The sequence below is a fragment of the Gouania willdenowi genome, chromosome 22 (genome assembly GCF_900634775.1).
Source record: "Gouania willdenowi chromosome 22, fGouWil2.1, whole genome shotgun sequence".
Lineage (NCBI taxonomy): Eukaryota > Metazoa > Chordata > Actinopteri > Blenniiformes > Gobiesocidae > Gouania > Gouania willdenowi.
Window position 1 is genome coordinate 34,033,072 of NC_041065.1, and position 20,306 is coordinate 34,053,377.

Sequence of the window (20,306 nt, forward strand, 5' to 3'; positions counted from 1 at the left end):
TTTGTATTTTGTTTTTTTTAAAAAAACAGCCGAATTGTAGATAATACTTTAATTTACTTACTCACTCATGTAGTTTGGAGTTTTACATTCTGTTTTGCGCAGTTTTGTTGTTTTTCTGATTGACGCTACAATGTCTATGGAGTTTGGTTATCAGCGTCTCAAACATTTCACGGAGCACAAACACGCAGTATTTATTTATTTATAATAAAAATATACTAAATAAGTAAAGTAAAACCCAAAAAAATGCACAGAAAGACAATTGAAAGAATAAAAAATACACATGACTCCAAAAATATACATTACAGAAAAATACAATGCGGGTGCACGAAGGAGATGGATGTACACACACACACACACACACACACACACGGTATTTATAATAAAAATATGCTAAATGTGTAAAATAAAACAAAAAACTAAACAATATTTATACGAAAAGTACACACAATTACAACAAAAATGCATAAAAATACACAAAATTAAATATTTATACAAAAAAATCACACTACAATGGCAACAAAAAGCTATAATTATACAAAAACACAACAGAAAGATACACAAATACACATAATGACTCCAAAAAATATACATTACAGAAAAATATGCCAAACAAAAAAATATAAAAGTGAGTTAAAAAAAAAAAAAAACAACAAACACATTTATCATGTTCATGTCCCATAGAATTAAACCACGGAAATCGCACACAATGTTTTATTTTGCACCCGCAAATAAACCCTTTATAACACTCGAGTACAGAGTATGTACACCTCTTTGTACATCCAATCTTCAAACATGTACTCATTTGGCCATAATTAACTCTACTGAAGCTCCCACATGAATGCATACTTCCGACGGGCACTGTACTAGTATTACTGTGATGTTGCTGTCGGACTAACGTTAGCTTGTTAGCTCCTCTGAGGGAGGGACTTTGGAAAGTTTGGAGGCAGGGCAAGAAAGCAGCAGGGAGAGAGGGATCTGAAAGTTGCGGACTGCACCTTTAACCTCCCACTTTTCTATAGCAATACATACTTCCTACGAGCACTGCACTAGTATACTCAATGTGCTGCTGGCTCCTTTGATGTGTCACCAGCTCCCGATGATGTCATCAGCCGAAGAATATGGCACTGGTTCTAAAACGCGACAACCAAAAAAGATAAAAGGCATTGATGTCATAGTCACACTTTAAGACACAGGAGTTCTTTTTACTTTGATAGTCACATTGGATTCTTTCCACTGCACACAGAGAATTTTACTGCTTGAGGTTTTTTTGCGCCAAGTACATCATTGAAAATGGAGAGAAAATCACCATACCAGAAGCCTCCTCAGAAGCGTATCACAGAGAAACCAGCAGGTCAAAAACGGTCTGCTGCTCCTCAAGTGGCTGTGAAGGCCTCAACCTCCCAGAGAGTACAAAGTAGCAGCCTCCAGGCTCAGAAGAAGAAAACTCATGCAAAGATCATCCATCAAAAACATGATGATTTAGAACGGAAGGATCTAATTTCAGAAATGAAGGCCACTCTCGAGAAGATGGAGAGTGATTTAAAAATCCAGAAAGACCAGTGCAATCAACTGGTGGAGAAGAATAAAATATTAGAGGAAACTCACTCCAATTATGTGAGCCAGTCCCAACAAAGCTTGGTGCAACTACAGACCAAGCTGGATAACGCTGAGAGAGAACTTCAGGCCAAAGATGCTAAAATGGCTGACCTGAAGGCCACCCTCACTAAAACACAGGCTGAGAAGCAGACAGCTCATGTGATCATCCAAGAAAAAAATGATGATTTAGAACGGAAGGATCTTCTAATTTCAGAAATTAAGGCCTCTCTCGAGAAGATGGAGAGTGAATTAAAAATCCAGAAAGACCAGGGCAACCAACAGGTGGAGGAGAACAAAGTGTTGAAGGAAAGTCACTCTAATAATGAGAGCCAGTCCCAACAAAGCTTGGTGCAACTACAGACCAAGCTGGACAACGCTGAGAGAGAACTTCAGGCCAAAGATGCTAAAATAGCTGACCTGAAGGCCACCCTCACTCAAACACAGGACAAATGCAGTCGAACAGAGGACCTCCTCACTCAAACACAGGACCTCCTCACTGAAATGGAGGACGACCTCACTCAAACAGAGGACACCCTCACTGAAACAAAGGGCAAATTAACTCAAACAGAGGACCTCCTCACTCAAAATAAGTACGAACTCGCTGAAACACAGGGCTACCTCAATCAAACACGGAACTTATTACGGAGCATGCAACTGGAGGAGCAGGAGAAGGCTTCTAGAGTGAAATCATTCTTGAAACGGTTCCATCACAGGTTCGTGAAGCAGAACGAATCTAAATAAACTAAACTAAATAAAGCCCAGTAAAACTCTGGAAAACAATAACAAGGAATAAATATTTGCTCCCTGGTAAAGATGGTAGCTCCAACATCAGGTACAATGATAAACTTGGTGATATTACAGCCTGTGCATGCAGTACGGGGCAGAATTTACTCCAATGAATCCTGCTCTGTTTGCCAACGTTCGTGTGTGTAATAAGTCCATGTGAAATGTCCGCACGTTTATTCTATACCCACTGTGACGCATGGGGGTGGAAACATTATGCTTTGGGGCTGCTTTTCTACAAAGAGGACAGGAGGACTGCTCTGTATTAAGGAAAGGATGAATGGGACCATGTATCGTGAGATGTTGGCGAAAAGCCTCCTTCCATCAGTGAGAGCAGTGAAGATGAAATGTTTTGCACCATTTTACAAATAAATTCTTTGAAAATCATGCATTTGTATTTCCTGGATTTTTCTCTCCACATTCTGTCTCTCTCAGTTGAAGTGTAGCTATGATGAAAATTACAGACCTTTCTCATCTTTTAAAGTGGGACAACCTGCACAATCAGTGGCTGCCAAAAACTTTTTTTTGCCCCACTGTTCATTATTATGCTTTAAATCAGGGATGTCAAACATATAAAACCAGCTTGAGACACATAGCGTACATCTACCTATAAAAGAATGGGAGGTCTGTGTGTGTGGGTGTGGGTGTGGATGTGTGTGTGTGTGTGTGTGTGTGTGGAGTGAATATTTCCCCGACGTGGTATGAGTTTGACCTGAAACTTAGTTAACGGGTTCCAAATACCCCGAGTGTGTGCACCTGTTATTTTGGAGAAATTTGGTGTTGCAAAACGTTCAAAACATTAATTTTAAGATTACGGCCCTCTCGGTAATGAGCGCTACTTCAGGTTCCGGGTTCATGACGTCACCGTGTCGCAGTGTGTGTGGGTTAAAAAAGGAAAAAAAAGGTCAATATTAAAAATGTTTTTGTACCGCTAAAAGTTATTTAAGTTAATATTTCAAGGTTATTTGATATTATTCCCGTGATTCCAAACTTCCTTTAAATTGTGGGTTAAGGACATCACTTCCTCCTTCGTCTCCATGACTGTGGGCGGCGGTTGTGCTGACGGTCATTAGCTGATTATATCACAAACATTCTGGTTCTTCAGACAGAGGAATGTAACGTTATTGTGAGCAGATGACTCTACTATGATTATTGTTTGTTCTGTGCAAGGGTGAGTGTTTCTTCTTATATTCTTCTATGTGTTAAGATGCTAGCAGCTACAATGTAAACACACACACACGGCTGATGTGCGTGCGTGCGTGCACTACACCGGGATGAAAATGCTGAACTCGCACACAGAGCTGTTTAGAGAAACTTTTATTTTTCGTGGTACTTCCGGGTTTTTTTTTTTTTTTATCTCTCAACAACCTGTGATGGATTATGTGCATGACGTGCACACATGAGAGAGATAACGCACGGAGGAGATGGAGGTACACACACACACACACATTATTTATTTATTTATTTTTATAATAAAAATATACTAAATGAGTAAAATAAAACTAAAAACTAAACATTTATACCAAAAGTACACAAAACAACAACAGAAATGCACAAAAATATACAAAATAGCTCCAAAAAACAAACATTACAGAAAAATACACCAAACAACAAAAAATGTGATATATGACTCAAAATTCACAAAAATATTTATACACAAAACAGCAACAGAAATGCACAAAACTACATTAAAAAAGATACAAAAATACACAAAATGACTCCAGAATCACTACAATGGCAACAAAAAACTCTAATTACACAAAAAGACAACAGATGCAAAAATACACGACTCGAAAAAACATACAATAAATAATATTTCACATTGTTTTTTATATTATAGTGTATTTGCCCTCTGCGGTTATTAACACACACACACACAACTTAAAATTGGGAATGTTGGCAATATTAAAAAAAGAAATAGAAACTTTTTATGACAATTAGTTATTGAGATGATTGTTGAATATAAGGACATTTAGTATGAGGATGTATAATTATAGTATGTCTTAAAGAAGTGATGGATAACTATTTCATATAGTGTATTTGACCTCCACTGTTAATAACACACACACACACACACACAGCTCGGTGCTATGGGGCTGTTTACATAAGGCTTTGCCCTGGGAAAGCACTGTCATGCTGCCAGCAGTGAAAGAGTGAGTGAAAGAAATGGAGAGTGTAGTGGGGGATGGGGGGGGGTGATGGAAGATAGAGTTTTGCCAGTCTGATGTGCTTGCAGCCTCGGGGACCAGCGGTCACTCAGAATGAGGGATGAGGATGGATGCAGAGGAGAGAACCAGAGAAGGAATGTGAGATGAAAGAAAACGAAGAGTCGTCGTCGTCGAAGAAAATCTGAGCGTGAAAAGGAAAGGATTTAGATTTAGATTTGGATGGCTGAGGAGATACGGGGGGAGGGGGGAGGGGGGGTAGATTTAAGCAGAGTGAAGCAGGACAGGAAAGAAAGGAGGTTAAAGATGGAATGACAGGAGGAGGAAGAGTGTTTTTTTTTATTTCACTTTAATCATTAGAATCATCTGAACCGCTGCTGATGAGAACATGTTATATCATCATATAAATACATTTATATCCTGATAATGATTGACCTCCCAATATAGTATTTAGTCCTTAAATTTACATGAAATTAATGGAAAATTGCTATTCATTACATATAGAAATAAACTAATGTATACTAATATATAAAGCAGACAGACATGGGGAATTATATTCTAACTTTAGAGGGAAACTAAACAGTGCTCAGACTAATTTAAAAACTGTATTTGGTTTTGTTGAATGATCCTAATGAAACAATTATATAACAGTTAAAAAAATATACAAAAACTATCTTTGAAAAGTACAGCAATGAAGGAGAATGTAAATGTCACAGATGTTGATGGTGCCTGGCATTAGTAGTTTGTTTTTGTTCTGTTTTAGCTCCATTGGACTGTTTATTTATTTATTTGTGTTGTCAATTTAGTTTATTTCATTGGATTTTGGGCGTAGGACTGGACAAGTATAGGCTTATTGTCCAACAAATCAAATGTATTATATTGATATTGACTTTTTTTTTTTATTTCATAGAGATTTCTGTTGAGATTTGTTTGTTTTTGTTTTCATCCTTTTTTTGTTTGTTCAAAATAAGTAAACAATAATAAAAAAAATTAATTAGATTAAGTTTAAAAGAAATCCCAAAATAAATGGTACTTCTCCTTCAAGAATCTTCTCACTGAAAGAATATTTGTGACTTATGCTACATACTGTATACTGTTGTCACGTGTTTTGATTTGGAAATTTTCATGTGAAAATTCCACCAGGGGGCGCAAAACCAACTATAATGGCTACTGTGGTTTTAAACCGTACCTGTAGTGAATTTTACTCCATCAATGATAATATATGATAGTAGAGGTTTGGTTATATTATAAATATTCTTTGAAAGTCCTTCAAATGTTAATACTAACAGCTTGGAAGAGTCTTATTGGGTGTTGTGACACAGTTTGTAACCAGACTAATTGATGATTCTGGTCGCTCTGGGGGACACATTCGGTTTGAAAACGCAGCGTTTCACCTCCACATGCCACAGTATATATTTAGTGCTTCTTTGTCGCGCTAAACTAAACACTTAACGCTCATGTCGTAAACATGCTACTGAAAAGTAGCAGCGTTGCTGTGAGTAGATTAGCCTTGTTAGCTTCATCATATTTTAGCTACAGAGGGACCAACACCCCACACATTAAATTATCCATAAACCATAGAGGGTTATATCGTACGCTACTACTAGACGTTATTATAATAATAAATATATAACATTAGTGCGATATATATATATATATAGTTATATATATATAGTTATATATATAGATATACTGTATATATAGTTATATTGCACAGCATTAGTCTGAACTCATCAAATAGATATATGAAGTCTGTAAATACAGGTCACACATAGTTTTATTTTATTGATTAATAAAGTTTATCTGCTCAGTGAGTGTAGAGGGAGATGAACCGAAGGTGAAAACCACTTAAGTGTGTCCCCTCTTCATCTTATGTAACCTTACACACACACACACACACACACACACACACACACACACACACACACACACACACACACACACACACACACACACACACACACACACACACACAGAGAGAGAGAGAGAGAAGCATACTAAAGCAGGCAGGAGTGCATCGATTTAGCATGGTGGGCAGATTCCCACCATTGCCCCAATGCAGAGATTAAAGGACACACACACACACACACACACACACACACACACACACACACACACACACACACACACACCAGAGGGGAAAGTAACAGATTACAAGTACTCATTTTACTGTAATTGAGTTGCTTTAATGGATACTTGACATATTTGACTTGTACTTAAGTACGTTTTAAAAGAAGTCAAATAATTCATTACATTTCTACACTCAACCATTACTAAATAAATTATTATTGTTTTATTTTAAAATGATTAACGGACATTGTGAAACTACAAAAACTAAAATGACCACAACAATTAAATGCATCACATCATAGTCGACCAATCAGATTACCGTAATGCACTGCACCAAAATAATATTAAATGGAGGTTTTTTTTCTCAGAGCATTTATTAGTTATTATATACATTATTTTATATTATTTTATTTATTTTGTATTCATTTTGTAATTATTCATGTATTATTTATTTATTTATATATTATTATTTATCAGTTATTTCAGCCTGATAATTTTATAATTTTATTTTTTTAAATAATTGTACATTTTGACAAACCTTTGTGAAAAATACAGTAAATTAAGATCCAATTGTGGTAGATTTGGTTTCTTTCTTCCTTTTTAAATTTCTACATGAGTTGTTTACTGTGTGTAAGGAAACCGTGGCAAAAACATTTATTACCAATAATAATAATGATGATTATAATGTGAGGGTGAAAGTAACTAGTGACTTTTACTTTGAATATTATTTAATTAAGCTAATTTTTACTTGTACTTGAGTAGAATTTCAATGAAGTAACAATATTTCTACTGTAGTAGATACATCTGTACTCACACCTGGATACATCAAACCATCGTTGGCTTAAGTGTTTAACATTTTATACTCATTAATTTAAAGTAAATGAATGATTAACTCACCAAGACACGTGTTTGTCACATAAATGTAAACATTGTTATTATAAATTTAAGAGAGATGGTGTGATCCAATGATCATTCAGCGATGACTCAGGGTACGCAGCACGACAGCTGTTAGCTCCTGTTGAGTGACGAACTACACACACACACACACGCACACACGCACACACACACACACACACTACACACACACACACCACACAAACTACACACACACACACTACACACGCACACACACACACACACCACACACACTACACACACACACACCACACAAACTACACACACGCACACACACACACACACTACACACACTACACACACACCACACAAACTACACACACACCACACACACACTACACACATTCACACACACTACACACACGCACACTACACACATGTGTGTGTGTGTGTGTGTGTGCGTGTGTGTGTGTGTGTGTATAGAGCTGTGTAAATAATAATAATAGACAGATGTTCTAGAGCTGTGTAAATATTAATAATAATAGACAGATGTTCTAGAGCTGTGTAAATATTAATAATAATAGACAGATGTTCTAGAGCTGTGTAAATAATAATAATAATAATAGACAGATGTTCTAGAGCTGTGTAAATAATAATAATAATAATAGACAGATGTTCTAGAGCTGTGTAAATAATAATAATAATAATAGACAGATGTTCTAGAGCTGTGTAAATAGTAATAACAGCTCAGGTTTCTCAGTGCAGATGACAGAAGTAAACAAACCTACAGCTACAGATAATTGTGTTGGTCTCAAACACGTAGACAGTGGAAACAGAGAAAGTCACACAATGGTTCCCATTGACAGACAGCTTCATTAAACTCTATTCATTCCTCTTAATAAGCAACAATAATCTCATTCACTGAACCTTTTTCACACAAACATTCTGACTATCATTATTACTCATTATTATCGCCTCGCTCTGAGACGGTAAACACACGACCAACTTATCAGTGAGTTAGTGAGATGGTCTATAATAACGCTGCTCATGTAATACTTGATGGATGGCAGAGAGCGAATCATCCCAAGGACAGCTGTGTGATTAGGGAATTAGTCATGTGAGGATTAAACTACACAAGTAGAAGTGCCAAGTCGGATATATCAGAGCTGAAAAATCCTGAGAGAAATTCCAAACATGACTTGGAAGCTCAAATTAGGGCTCAGTTAAAAAGTTCTAATTACCAACATCGTATTTGACACAAATCGTGCCAAAGCTCAACCTGTAGATCATATTCTGTAATCTATGTTCCCACGGTATACGAAAAAAAAGGGTTTATGTGAGAGAATTAAGGTCAATGACATGATGCATAAATATATAACTGCATTTCTTTGAGTCAAAAATGGTCTGAATGCATAAAAAGATACCAAATATGTAGTAACTTAGTATATATGTGATCACTTTGTGACTGTCTGGCCATTTGAAAACAAATTAAAATGACTCTAAATCTATTAAAATTATTTTTCTGCCATATTTTAGTGATAAACGGAGACAAAAAATATTGCGGCCACAAAATAATACTAGTTTGTGGACATGAAATGCAACAGTTACCATGTCACATCTGGGCTTCATAGTTATATTATTGTGCTGTATAAGATCTTAAAGTATCTCTTTATTTATTTACACCATAATATTCATGCAAATATTTTAGTTTTATAGAATATGATATGGTGAAAATCCTTACACGTCACTGACCCATTACTTCTTTCACTTCCACACGTAATATTAAAGCTTTTAATCTTGCAAAGATATATTTGAATTGTTTTCTTTGTTGTCAGATCCTTTTTGAGGATAAATATGGAAACAAACCTGATTTTTAAGACACTCATTTAGAGCCTTCTCAATAATAAAAACAAATATTACAATGGGGGACATGTTTCTGTCCTACATTCATTGGTGATGCAGAGACATTTTTAGGTCAACCCCCCCGAGGTTCACACTTTTAAATACCAAAACCAGCGTAACTAATAAGAATTATCTGAAAAAAGCCAACGCAGCGGTGAAAATGGATGGTTTGTCATTGTTGTCGGTGAAAGAAATGTCTGCACATGTGATTATTTCTCCCACAAAGAGTGCGATCACGTTGTCCGTTTGGCTTGTTTGCAGAAATACGAGTGATAGATAGCAGAGCTGTGCTGATGCATATCTGATGACAGAATACAGCTGGTTTGTATTCTGTTCTACATTTGGCTTTGGTTTCAGTTCTGTAAGAAATATGTAACGTTTCCTGGTGTGTGTTAGGTTTTCAAAGGTGGTGTTGGGTAATTATGGGCGAAATAAATGAACAAAATGTGAATTTATGATGAACAAAGCGTTTCATGCCAATCGCTGCTGCTGCTGTGTAAAATCAAACCTCAGATTCATGGTCAACAAAGAAAGAAAATCCTTCCAGTATTTATAAAAAAACAAAACTATTGTCCAATAGAATTTATGGCCGTGACTTGCAACCCACTCAAAGATTGTATTTGTCCTGTCGGGGGAAATTAGTCGACAGTAGAATAAACTCTGCCCTGCAACAGCAGCTTCACCTTCATTGATTTGAAGGAGTTTTGTTCTGAATTCAGACGCTTTTAACTGCAGCAGGTTTCACGACTTGTTCTTTCCTCAATATTTTGAGAAAGTTGCACCTGTGAGGAGCATGTAAAGCTCAGAGGTTGATTATTGGTGCAATTTATGCGTGTGTTATAGAAAGTTTTCAAATATGATTTCAGATTTAATCAACAACTCAACCATAGTCATATTCTAGCTTTTAACGATTAAAGTCTTACATATAGTATAGGTTAAATGTTGGGATACGATCTACTGGTATCGAAAAAAAACAGACAGAAAACGCAGAATATTTATAATTCACGTTCAAAAATGGAATGGAATATTTTTATTAATTAAAAATCAGGCCCGGATATAAGATGGAAATACCTCACATGCAATATCTCATATTTTTCTGCTAATTCTTCCCAAAAAACAGGTGATTGAGTGTCTAGTCTAAATTTTGCTCATTTAAAATCTGGCACTTAAGCCAGGGCAATAGCCACACTACATAACTCACTCACATGTGCTGTCCCTTAGAGCAGGGGTTTTAAACCTTGGGGTCAAGATGCTAGGAAGATTTTTTTGAAAAATGCAACTCTGCAACAACACCAAATTTAACATATTTTAACTTATTTTCATCACTTTTTCTTGTCATATTTTTGCTCCTTTTAATGTATTTTTGCTACATTTCTCACATTTCTGACACTTTTACATCACATTTTAATGACTTTTCTACACATTTTTTCCACTTTCCAGACATGTTCAGCACTTATAAACCCTTTCTACCACTTTTACACCTAATGTCACATATAATGACCTATTATTGTCACTTTTAACCTCTTTTACCCATATTTCAATGAAATCGCCAAGCGATTACGTAATCACAGCTGTGTGGAATTTTGTGCAGAATTAAATGGAAATATCTCTATGGCACAGATTAAACTCTTACTTACATGTTTTGGGATCAAATCGTGCATTTTCTATGGAATGTCCAGCTGTGTAGCTAAAAATTCTTACTAAAAACTAGGGCCGGGAAAATTAGCGTGTTAACGATTTGCATACATTTTTTCATATTAACACGTTCAAATAAATTGACGTATCGATTCATTTGACCACCGCTCCTTCAGAGCAGATGACATAGCGTGCGATAGATACCCAATGCACTGTTGTGAAGAAGACACACTTCTGTTTCCTGTAGCTAATGCTGCTACATCCTAGCAATGGAGCACTGAGCACTTAGCTTTAAATTACATAGTAACTTATTTTTTGTTACACCTCAAAGTTATGCATTTTCTATGCAAATAATTGGTTAAAATAAACATTTTTTTCTACATTTTTATAAGTTTATTAGAAGCTCACAAAGCAATAAACTGCGATTAATTGCTGGCATTTTTTGTCTGATTAAATTTGATTAATCGCGATTAATTTTTTTCAGATTTGCGATTAATTAGTTACGTTTTTTAATCGATTCCCGGCCCTACTAATAATGTGTGATTTCAGCGTCACCCTGCTGGTTTCTATAAGTCATCTGAAGTTTATAAATATAGATTATTATCAGGAGAAGTTGACTATTAACCCTATTTAGCCAATAAATCAATAACTTTGATCTTCTTATTTGGTCATTTTCCCATTAAGGGTTGACCAGTGGATCATCCTCCTCCTTCCTGAAAATAAAAGCCTGCATTAGAAGATGAAGAAACACACAAAAAGAAACCATAACCTCTGATAAGATCATTTTAGAAAGTTGCTGCCGTTTGTATTGATCCACCCACACTGTAACCGCTGCCTCCTCCATCACATGGAAGTTGTTCCTATGATCGATCCACGGTAAAGTCTGCAGTAAAAAGCTCGACAAGTGATGGGAGCAGACGAGTCCTCGGTGATAAAAGCATGAGCATCGTATTTCTAAACATAAAAGCTTTTCATTTTGCTGCTCGTTGTAAACTATAAAACTGCATTTGGTCACTTTTATGGTTAAAATAAATCACTGAATGTGAGTGAAATGGTAAGAGCACTAAAGCTCTTTAATTGTTAGTCTTTCCTTCCTTCCTTCCTTCCTAATGTCTGAGTCCTTCTACACCTGAGCTGTGTAACGGAGCTACTAATGGAATCAAAAAAGCCTCAGCCCATCGTGCTAAGATCAATGTAACATGACAGCGGGAGCTTTTTGGTCAGGTATTTATAGACTGCAGCATTATGGACTCACTCAGATCGCTCATTATCAGCAGAAAATCAACTCTGTGTGTGTGTGTGTGTGTGTGTGTGTGTGTGTGTGTGTGTGTGTGTGTGTGTGTGTGTGTGTGTGTGTGTGTGTGTGTGTGTGTGTGTGTGTGTGTGTGTGTGTGTGTGTGTGTGTGTGTATGTGTGTGTGTGTGTGTGTGTGTGTGTGTGTGTGTCAGGGAAAGTGGAAAATAATGTCGATGGCTTTCACACAGGATTTATTGAGGTGCACATTATCTATTAATGTCTTTGATTCATCACAGGCCATATCTGCACAGAATATCATACTCTGCTTATTTAAAAAGAGATATCCTCACCGTTTATAGGTTAAACTACTTTAAATGTTTATGCAGAAGTAGGAAGCACCGGTAAGCTGCTGCTTCCCCCAGTATCACGTTTACAAATGTGGCCTAAAATCTTTGAAATGTATTTATTAGAATAAAACACATTATTATGCACTATATTTGTTTCATTAACTTATAAAAATGAGACTACTTTACAGTTTTAGAGCCTGTGTTCCTCCATCCTGAAATCACGTGATTGATGATGTCACACGGCCCCACTGCCTGTAAACATCTCATTGTTTTATATTAAAGTGAAACATTCAGCCTGATTTATAGATTATTTAGTAGATTTTTCAATCCAAATTAAAACCTGCTGCTTTTTGTTGCTCTAAAAAATCAGGAGAAGTTAAAGATGCCAATGTAAACCTCTGTTGTTTACCAAAAGAGGATTGAACAACATCTGTGAGCGCAGGGGGCAACAGTTCTGCTGTTTGGTAGTAGACAATGAAGCACAGAAGAAAAGCTCTCCGAAGGGGCCTTTACTCTGCCTTAAACAGTGCACTGTTTTTTTTTTCCTTTCTTACCCATCCTTAGGGAGATCTAGTGATGGTCACAATTATACAATAAAAGACAAACAAAAAACAGTGCGCTGACACGCTCTGTTGGCTGAAGTTAGCGAGTAAATCACACACTATTGAATATGCACGAACCCTGAGGATAGAAGGACTCCCACCCTAAAGTTTACTGTTACTCGTTAACTTCAGAACATGTCAGCTCACTGTTTAAGGTAGAGTAAAAGTCCCTGAGGAGAGCTCTTCTTCTCTGCTTCATTGTCTGCTACCAAACCTCAGAGTTAAAACCCCTGGGGTAGTGTTGTGGTGGTCCAGACCAGTCTTGGTCTCGAGACCAAATTTTAAAGGTCTTGGTCTTGTCTCAGACTCTGGATTTTCCGTCAAGACCGTTAGAGACCAGCACTAATTCCTGATATTTTTAAACTTTTTTATAATGTGATAATAACACAGAGAAGAACAGGATAAAACAATCCTTTATTCATTATTTAATCCACCCTGTTATAATGACCACAACCTTCCTTAATGTGACTGAGTGACGTGTGTGACACTCATACGTGTGTGGCTATGGTGTCAGGTTGGACCGCGGAGCGCAAGGGAGAAATGAACTAATCACCAGTAAAAATCCCAGTAAAACTCCAGAAAACAATCACCAGTAATAAATATTATCTCCCTGGTACTCTGCTTCTGGGTCCTAGTGCCAGCCGAGCGGTGAAGCCTGTTCCGTTTAGCGTGTTTACTGAGGTCTGTGTGTGTTTAATAAGTCTGTGTGTGTTTAATAAGTCTGTGTGTGTTTAATAAGTTAGTGTGTGTGTGTTTAATAAGTCAGTGTGTGTTTAATAAGTCAGTGTGTGTTTAATAAGTCTGTGTGTGTTTAATAAGTCTGTGTGTGTGTGTTTAATAAGTCTGTGTGTGTGTGTTTAATAAGTCTGTGTGTGTTTAATAAGTTAGTGTGTGTGTGTTTAATAAGTCAGTGTGTGTGTGTTTAATAAGTCTGTGTGTGTTTAATAAGTCTGTGTGTGTGTGTTTAATAAGTCTGTGTGTGTGTGTTTAATAAGTTAGTGTGTGTGTGTTTAATAAGTCAGTGTGTGTGTGTTTAATAAGTCTGTGTGTGTTTAATAAGTCTGTGTGTGTGTGTTTAATAAGTCTGTGTGTGTGTGTTTAATAAGTTAGTGTGTGTGTGTTTAATAAGTCAGTGTGTGTTTAATAAGTCTGTGTGTGTGTGTTTAATAAGTCTGTGTGTGTGTGTTAAAGTCTACATATTTATGTCTCTGTACATTCACTCTTTTCATTATATTCATGTCTTTTAAAGCTTTATTACATAATATCAGCTGTAGTCCAGGCCGCCGCCATCTTGGTTTATGTCACCAGCGCGTCATCACCACAGAGTTACACTATCACAGAATGAGTCAAATAACTGTAAAGAGGTTTAATATTAGTCTATTTTATTTATAAAGTGGTGTTTTTGTGTCTTTAGACTCTAATTACATTTATGTCTATAATATGTTCCCTACAATATAAACAGGTTCATAATATAATTATTTTTATAGTTTCTGTTTCCACTGTATCAGAATAATAATAATAATTCTCAACAATAACTATTGATTAATTAGTCACATGACTGTTCCAGGGTTTGTTTTATTTAGTTTCACATCTACCTGTAGATCTATGTTTTTTACACTGATGACAACTTGTTTGTAGTTTTATTTCAGAAAGTTTCACATTTACAGTTACAGTTGGAACCCTTTGTTATTGAATATCCTAGTTATATTACAGTAACCATATTAAACTATAACAACTAAGTGAATTAATAAAAATAACCTGTTTAAAGGCTTTTTCAAACTAAAAAATGATCTTATTAAATCTGTGACGTGTTGACCTGAACAACTCAAAGAATCAGAATTAGAATCATTATTTATTGGCAGAAATACTTTTAAACACTTGCTGTACATTCAGCTGACATAAAAATATTGTTTTCAAATATGTAGAATAATTGTGAATTTATCAGTAGCAGTAGTAGTTTTAATATTTTAGTTATTTTTTTGCAGGCACCTTTTTTGTCCATCAAACGTATTTAAAATAAACTAAAATTAAAGAGAGATGTTATTTAACTGTTGAACCTTGTCATCATTTTATTTATTTATAGATTTTTTTAAAATGAAAAAAAAAATGTTTATGGTCTTGGTGCATTCTGGTCGCGGGCAAGTCTTGGTCTCGGATAGTGTGGTCTTGAACACAACACTACCCTGGGGTCACAGATGTTTTTCAAAAACACACAAAATAGCAGAAAAAAACAAAATAATAGCAAACACTGTTTAGGGAAAAACTATGAAACCAGAGAGTATGAACTGTCGCCCCCTGCAGTAACAACTGTATTTATCCTGTTTCAGTAAACAAAAGAGGTTGACATTGACATCTTTAACTTTTCCTGTTTTTTTTAGATCAATCAAAAGCAGCACAAATTGTCATTTTGCCCTAAAAAGCTGCTAAATAATCTAGAAAACAATGGGATGTTTACAGGCAGTGGGGCCGTATGACATCAATTACATGATTTCAAAATGGCGAAACACAGGCTCTAAAACTGTAAAGTAGTCTTATTTTTAAGAGGTTTACATTGACTTTTTTAACTTTTAGTGATTTGTAGATCAACCCAAAGCAGCACAAGTTATTATTTTGACTGAAAAAGCTTCTAAATGATCCTGAATGCTTCACCTCCTATAGAACTCAATGGACTGAAAGTGGCGATTCATGACATCATTTCAATATGGCGGCGCACAGGCCCTAAAACGATAAAGCAGTCCCATTTTAAAAGTTAATGACAATGAATATGGTGCTAAATAATGCGTTGTGTTAGACATAGATCTATTAATAAGGACATTTCAAAGGTTTTAGGCCACATTTGTAGAAACAGTGGAGGATCCCTTTAAGGAGTAAGTTTGAGACGACTGCTGGAGGAAGGAGCAAAAATCCAGCCGGTTGAACCCTATTTATAACCTTCAGAGTGCTGGTTGGCTGTGCTGCGTGGCTGCTCCAGTCGTCATTGGTTAAAGACAGATGAAAGAGTTGGAGAAAATGCTCACACGCCCGGGATGGAAAGAAAAACGCGAGTAGGAACAGATACTAGCATCAGCTTTAGAGTTTCTAATTAACAGCTAGCCCCTAATCACTGACTCTATAATACGGACCAACAATAAACTACACACACACACACACACACACACTAATTCATACACACACCTTGCTAATCTGCTGCGAGTTTGCTGAGAGGCTTTCCCCTCTCCTTCTGCACTCACATCTTTTTCCCTTCATCATTTCCATATACACACACACACACACAGACACACACACACACACTGAAGGTGGTTGAACACAGACATGAACATTGAAGAACAGTCATGTGGAGACAGGACCATCTATAAGGGGGAATAAAGGAGAGATTTTTGGGGTCCATCCATAAAGTCAGTAAAATGATGGTCTATTGTTCTATGAATCTGTGATAACCACATTTATTTATTCATCTGAATAATATCCACTGTTATCCAGGAACGTTTATTATTATTATTATTATAGTCATCTTAAAGATGGAAATCATGGTTTTAATCATTAATAAAATGGTTCAAAGTGAATAAAAATGGTGGAAAATGTGTTAAAATGGGATTTTAAAAAACACAGAAATCAGTTAAAATTTGCAAATTACAGTGGTAGAAAAAAAGTGGTAAAAAAGGTTCAAAGTGTCAATATTGGCTTAAAAGTGGCAGAAATGGGGGGGTTGGGCTAATGTAATTTAATTTAAAAAGCCCTCGTGATTGACAGCCGCTGACCTGTCCACTTTTCATAATTTCTGAACATGTAGCTTTACATTTGGTGATTGATTTAACATTTAGATTTTACATTTAAATTTAACATGTAGATTCAACTATTAGATTTAAATTTTCATGTGTACACATTTTTAACAGTGCTGTTTATAACATTTAGTGAACATTTTGCTTTACACTTGGTGACCGATTTAACATTTAGATTTTAACAGTGATATAGAACATGCTGTTTGACATGAATGTCTGTCTCAAATGAAAGAAAAATAAGCTAAATGAAAAAGTATATTTGGCACCCCATACCCACCTCTGTGGCCCATGTGAGATCAAACGTATAAGGTATAGCAGCTAACGAAAGAGGAGAAGAGGAAGAAGCAGTAGCATCAGAGCGTTTGCATGTGTTCACAGCGCACACACACACGTGCACATGTGAAACGTCGTGACGATGGAGAAACAGCCGCGCTAGCACTGCTTAATTAATCAACATCAAAAGAAAGCATTAAAAATGAATGGAACCCAAAGCAACAGTTTGGCTAAAGTGAATAATTCAGACGTAGAGCTTATACCCACGCTGCAACACAATCTATTTTTTGCTTCTATTTAGTTGCTGTTTGTACCTGGTTTTGTACGTCTTTCCCCACCAGGATCAATAAGGATTTTTCCTGGTCCACTTTCCAGGCTAACTCTGGATGAGGAGAATGTCATTAGTCTCAGTGCTGACCACAGTTACGGATCCCTAGTTCCAAATTAGGGCCCGACTTCTTTTTTTCGTTAATGCTATTCAGGGAGCTAAGTTTCAATTAATTTTTTTTAAAAGTTGCTGAATTCTCAGATGAAGGATCTTTAACCTCAGTGAAAATTTGATCTCTTTTTCATCATTTCACACAATTTGCTGCTATGACGGTGAATTAAAGCAGAGGGAGTCGATGGTTTCACTGAGCGACGCGTTGGCCACCGTAAGTCATGGTTGTACAGCTGCGAGCTGACATCACGTTGACCCGACCTCCGTTAAATCCCAGGATGTGATTCATCGCAGAACCTTTGTATTCAATATTTTTAAACTGATTTAAAGGATCCTCCACTGTTTTTACAAATGTGGCCTAAAACCTTTGAAATGTACTTATTAATAGATCTATGCCTCACCAAACACATTATTTTGCATAATATTAATTTTATGAACTTTTAACTACTTTACAGTTTTAGAGCCTGTGTTCCTCCATCTTGAAATCACATGATTGATGATGTCACACGGCCCCACTGCCTGTAAACATTCCATAGTTTTCTATTGGAGTGAAACATTCAGCCTGATTTATAGATCATTTAGTAGATTTTTTAGATCATTTAGTAGATTTTTTAGATCATTTAGCAACTTTTTCACTCAAAATGTGAATTTGTGCTGCTTTTGGTTGATCTAAAAAGATCACTAAAAGTTAAAGATCCTAATATAAAGCTGTTTTGTTTACCGAAAGAATAAATAAATTGATGACCACAGGGAGCGACAGTTCCATTTCTGCGGTTTGATAGTAGACAATGAAGCAGAGAAGAAGAGCTCTCATGAGGGACTTTTACTCTCCCTTAAACAGTGCGCTGCCACGCCCAGGTGGCTAAAGTTAGCGTGTAAATCACGGACTGTTGAAGGACTTCCACCCAAAAGGACTTCTATTCTCAGGATTTGTGTGTCTTCAACAGTCCGTGATTAAGATAAGATTATCCTTTATTCATCTCGCAATGGAGAAATTTACAATGTTACAGCAGCAAAGCAGAAGAAAAACTCAGTGCAAAATTAAAAATACTCTGCAGGAAGATGGACGCTCCAAACCACCTTAGAACACTCTGCATTCCATTGTTGGTTCACGTCTAATGTGACACTAATCATTTTATAATGCTAAGAAATGTCTGGGTCTCCTCTTCTGTCCACACGTTCTGTGCCATGTTTTCCTGGAGAGAAATGGTCATGTGACCAGGTATGTGTTTGTCCACAGTTAAAGTCAAATATGTTAATATTATTTTATAAAAATAATAATAATAATAATGTATTGTTATCTGATATGTCATTACATAACTCTTCTGGTCAGTTCTATTCAGACTGCTCTAAGGAGGCCAGATACCACAGTACACTGATAGCATTCACCAAGGCTTCTACCTGAGGAGACTCCGCTCTGTTTTGACTACCGCTATCAGCAACATTCATAACACTGAGAGCACTGAACACACACACACACACACACACACACTGAAAGCTGGTTAACCTCTGAATCTCAGACTGCTCTGTTCCCCAAAACTCTTTGACATAATAAACCCTGTGTCCACATCTGACCAGCCGCCCTAAAGCTTGACTCATCAAAACCACCCAAACAGTATCTACTCTCCCACCTCTACTTCTCATGAATTAGGTTTACATTAACAAAACATTCATGAGGAGAAAAGGAAGGTCAAAAGAATACAGTATGAGCTGGAGGCATTAATATTACATCTATAACTATTACGTTTAAATAAGTGCCTGGTTTTGCTAGAAGAGGAGCTCAGACTTCTAAATGTATGCAACACAAAGTCCTGCCCCTCGCTCATTTCCCTCCCCTTCATCTTTTCAAACCCACTTCTTCTCCGTCTTGCTTCTTCCTTTTTCTTCCCTCTTGACACCAGCTCTGCTCCAGGCCTGCATGAAAGGAAGAGAGCGTTGAACGCAGCGTCCCGCCTCCGGCTCGGCCACGTACTTTATGGCTCCTGAATGAAGGAAGCCGTCCACACACAGAGGTCTCCGCTTTACGCTGCCTTCCTTTCTTACAATGAATTAAAAATCTAAAAAGGTTCTCGGGTCGCTCCCTGACTTTGGGCGTGTGAATATGATTTAGTGACATGGGTTCCCACCAGCAGCAGCTTCTCTATTTAAAGGGATCCTCCACAATATGACATTTTGTAAATGGAAAAAAGTCCCAAAAAAATTAGCAATTGTATTTATATTTGACTTAACTCTGGACATACTTACACCACCGGACAGCGGGAATTGCGAGATCCCTCTAATTCACGTGTAATTGTACGATATAAGGAGTTGTAGTCTCATAAAGAGAACCACCAAACCATATAAACAATTTGTTGTTATATATTTATATGTGAAATATGATCTACTGCCACCCTGTCCAGGGTGTAGCCCCGCCTACTGCCTTAGAAAGCTGGAGATAGACACCAGTTTTTATCATTTTGTGTATTTTTGTTGTTTTGTGTGTTTTTTTAAAGTCATTTGGTGTATCCTTTTTGTCTTTATAGGAATTTACTTGTCAATTCATTTATTTTTATATCATTTTGTGTGTTTTTAGAGTCATTTTGTGTTATTTTCTGTCCTTTTGTGTTTTGGCATCCTGAAAAGGA

General features: G+C 36.5%; 2 protein-coding genes across 3 annotated transcripts in view; both read left to right on the plus strand.

The window, feature by feature from the left end:
• Nucleotides 1-20,306, plus strand: part of efna2a (ephrin-A2a) — a 122,923-nt gene that overhangs the window by 61,478 nt on the left and 41,139 nt on the right. The window lies entirely within an intron of this gene.
• On the plus strand, nt 1,121-2,626 carry LOC114456218 (adventurous-gliding motility protein Z-like). Its single transcript, XM_028437848.1, has one exon. The coding sequence runs from the start codon at nt 1,291-1,293 to the stop codon at nt 2,335-2,337; it is 1,047 nt and encodes a 348-aa protein (XP_028293649.1). The 5' UTR covers nt 1,121-1,290; the 3' UTR covers nt 2,338-2,626.

Coding starts and splice junctions, on each gene's coding strand:
- LOC114456218 (XM_028437848.1), top strand. CDS start 1,291: ATGGAGAGAAAATCACCATACCAGAAGCCTCCTCAGAAGCGTATCACA.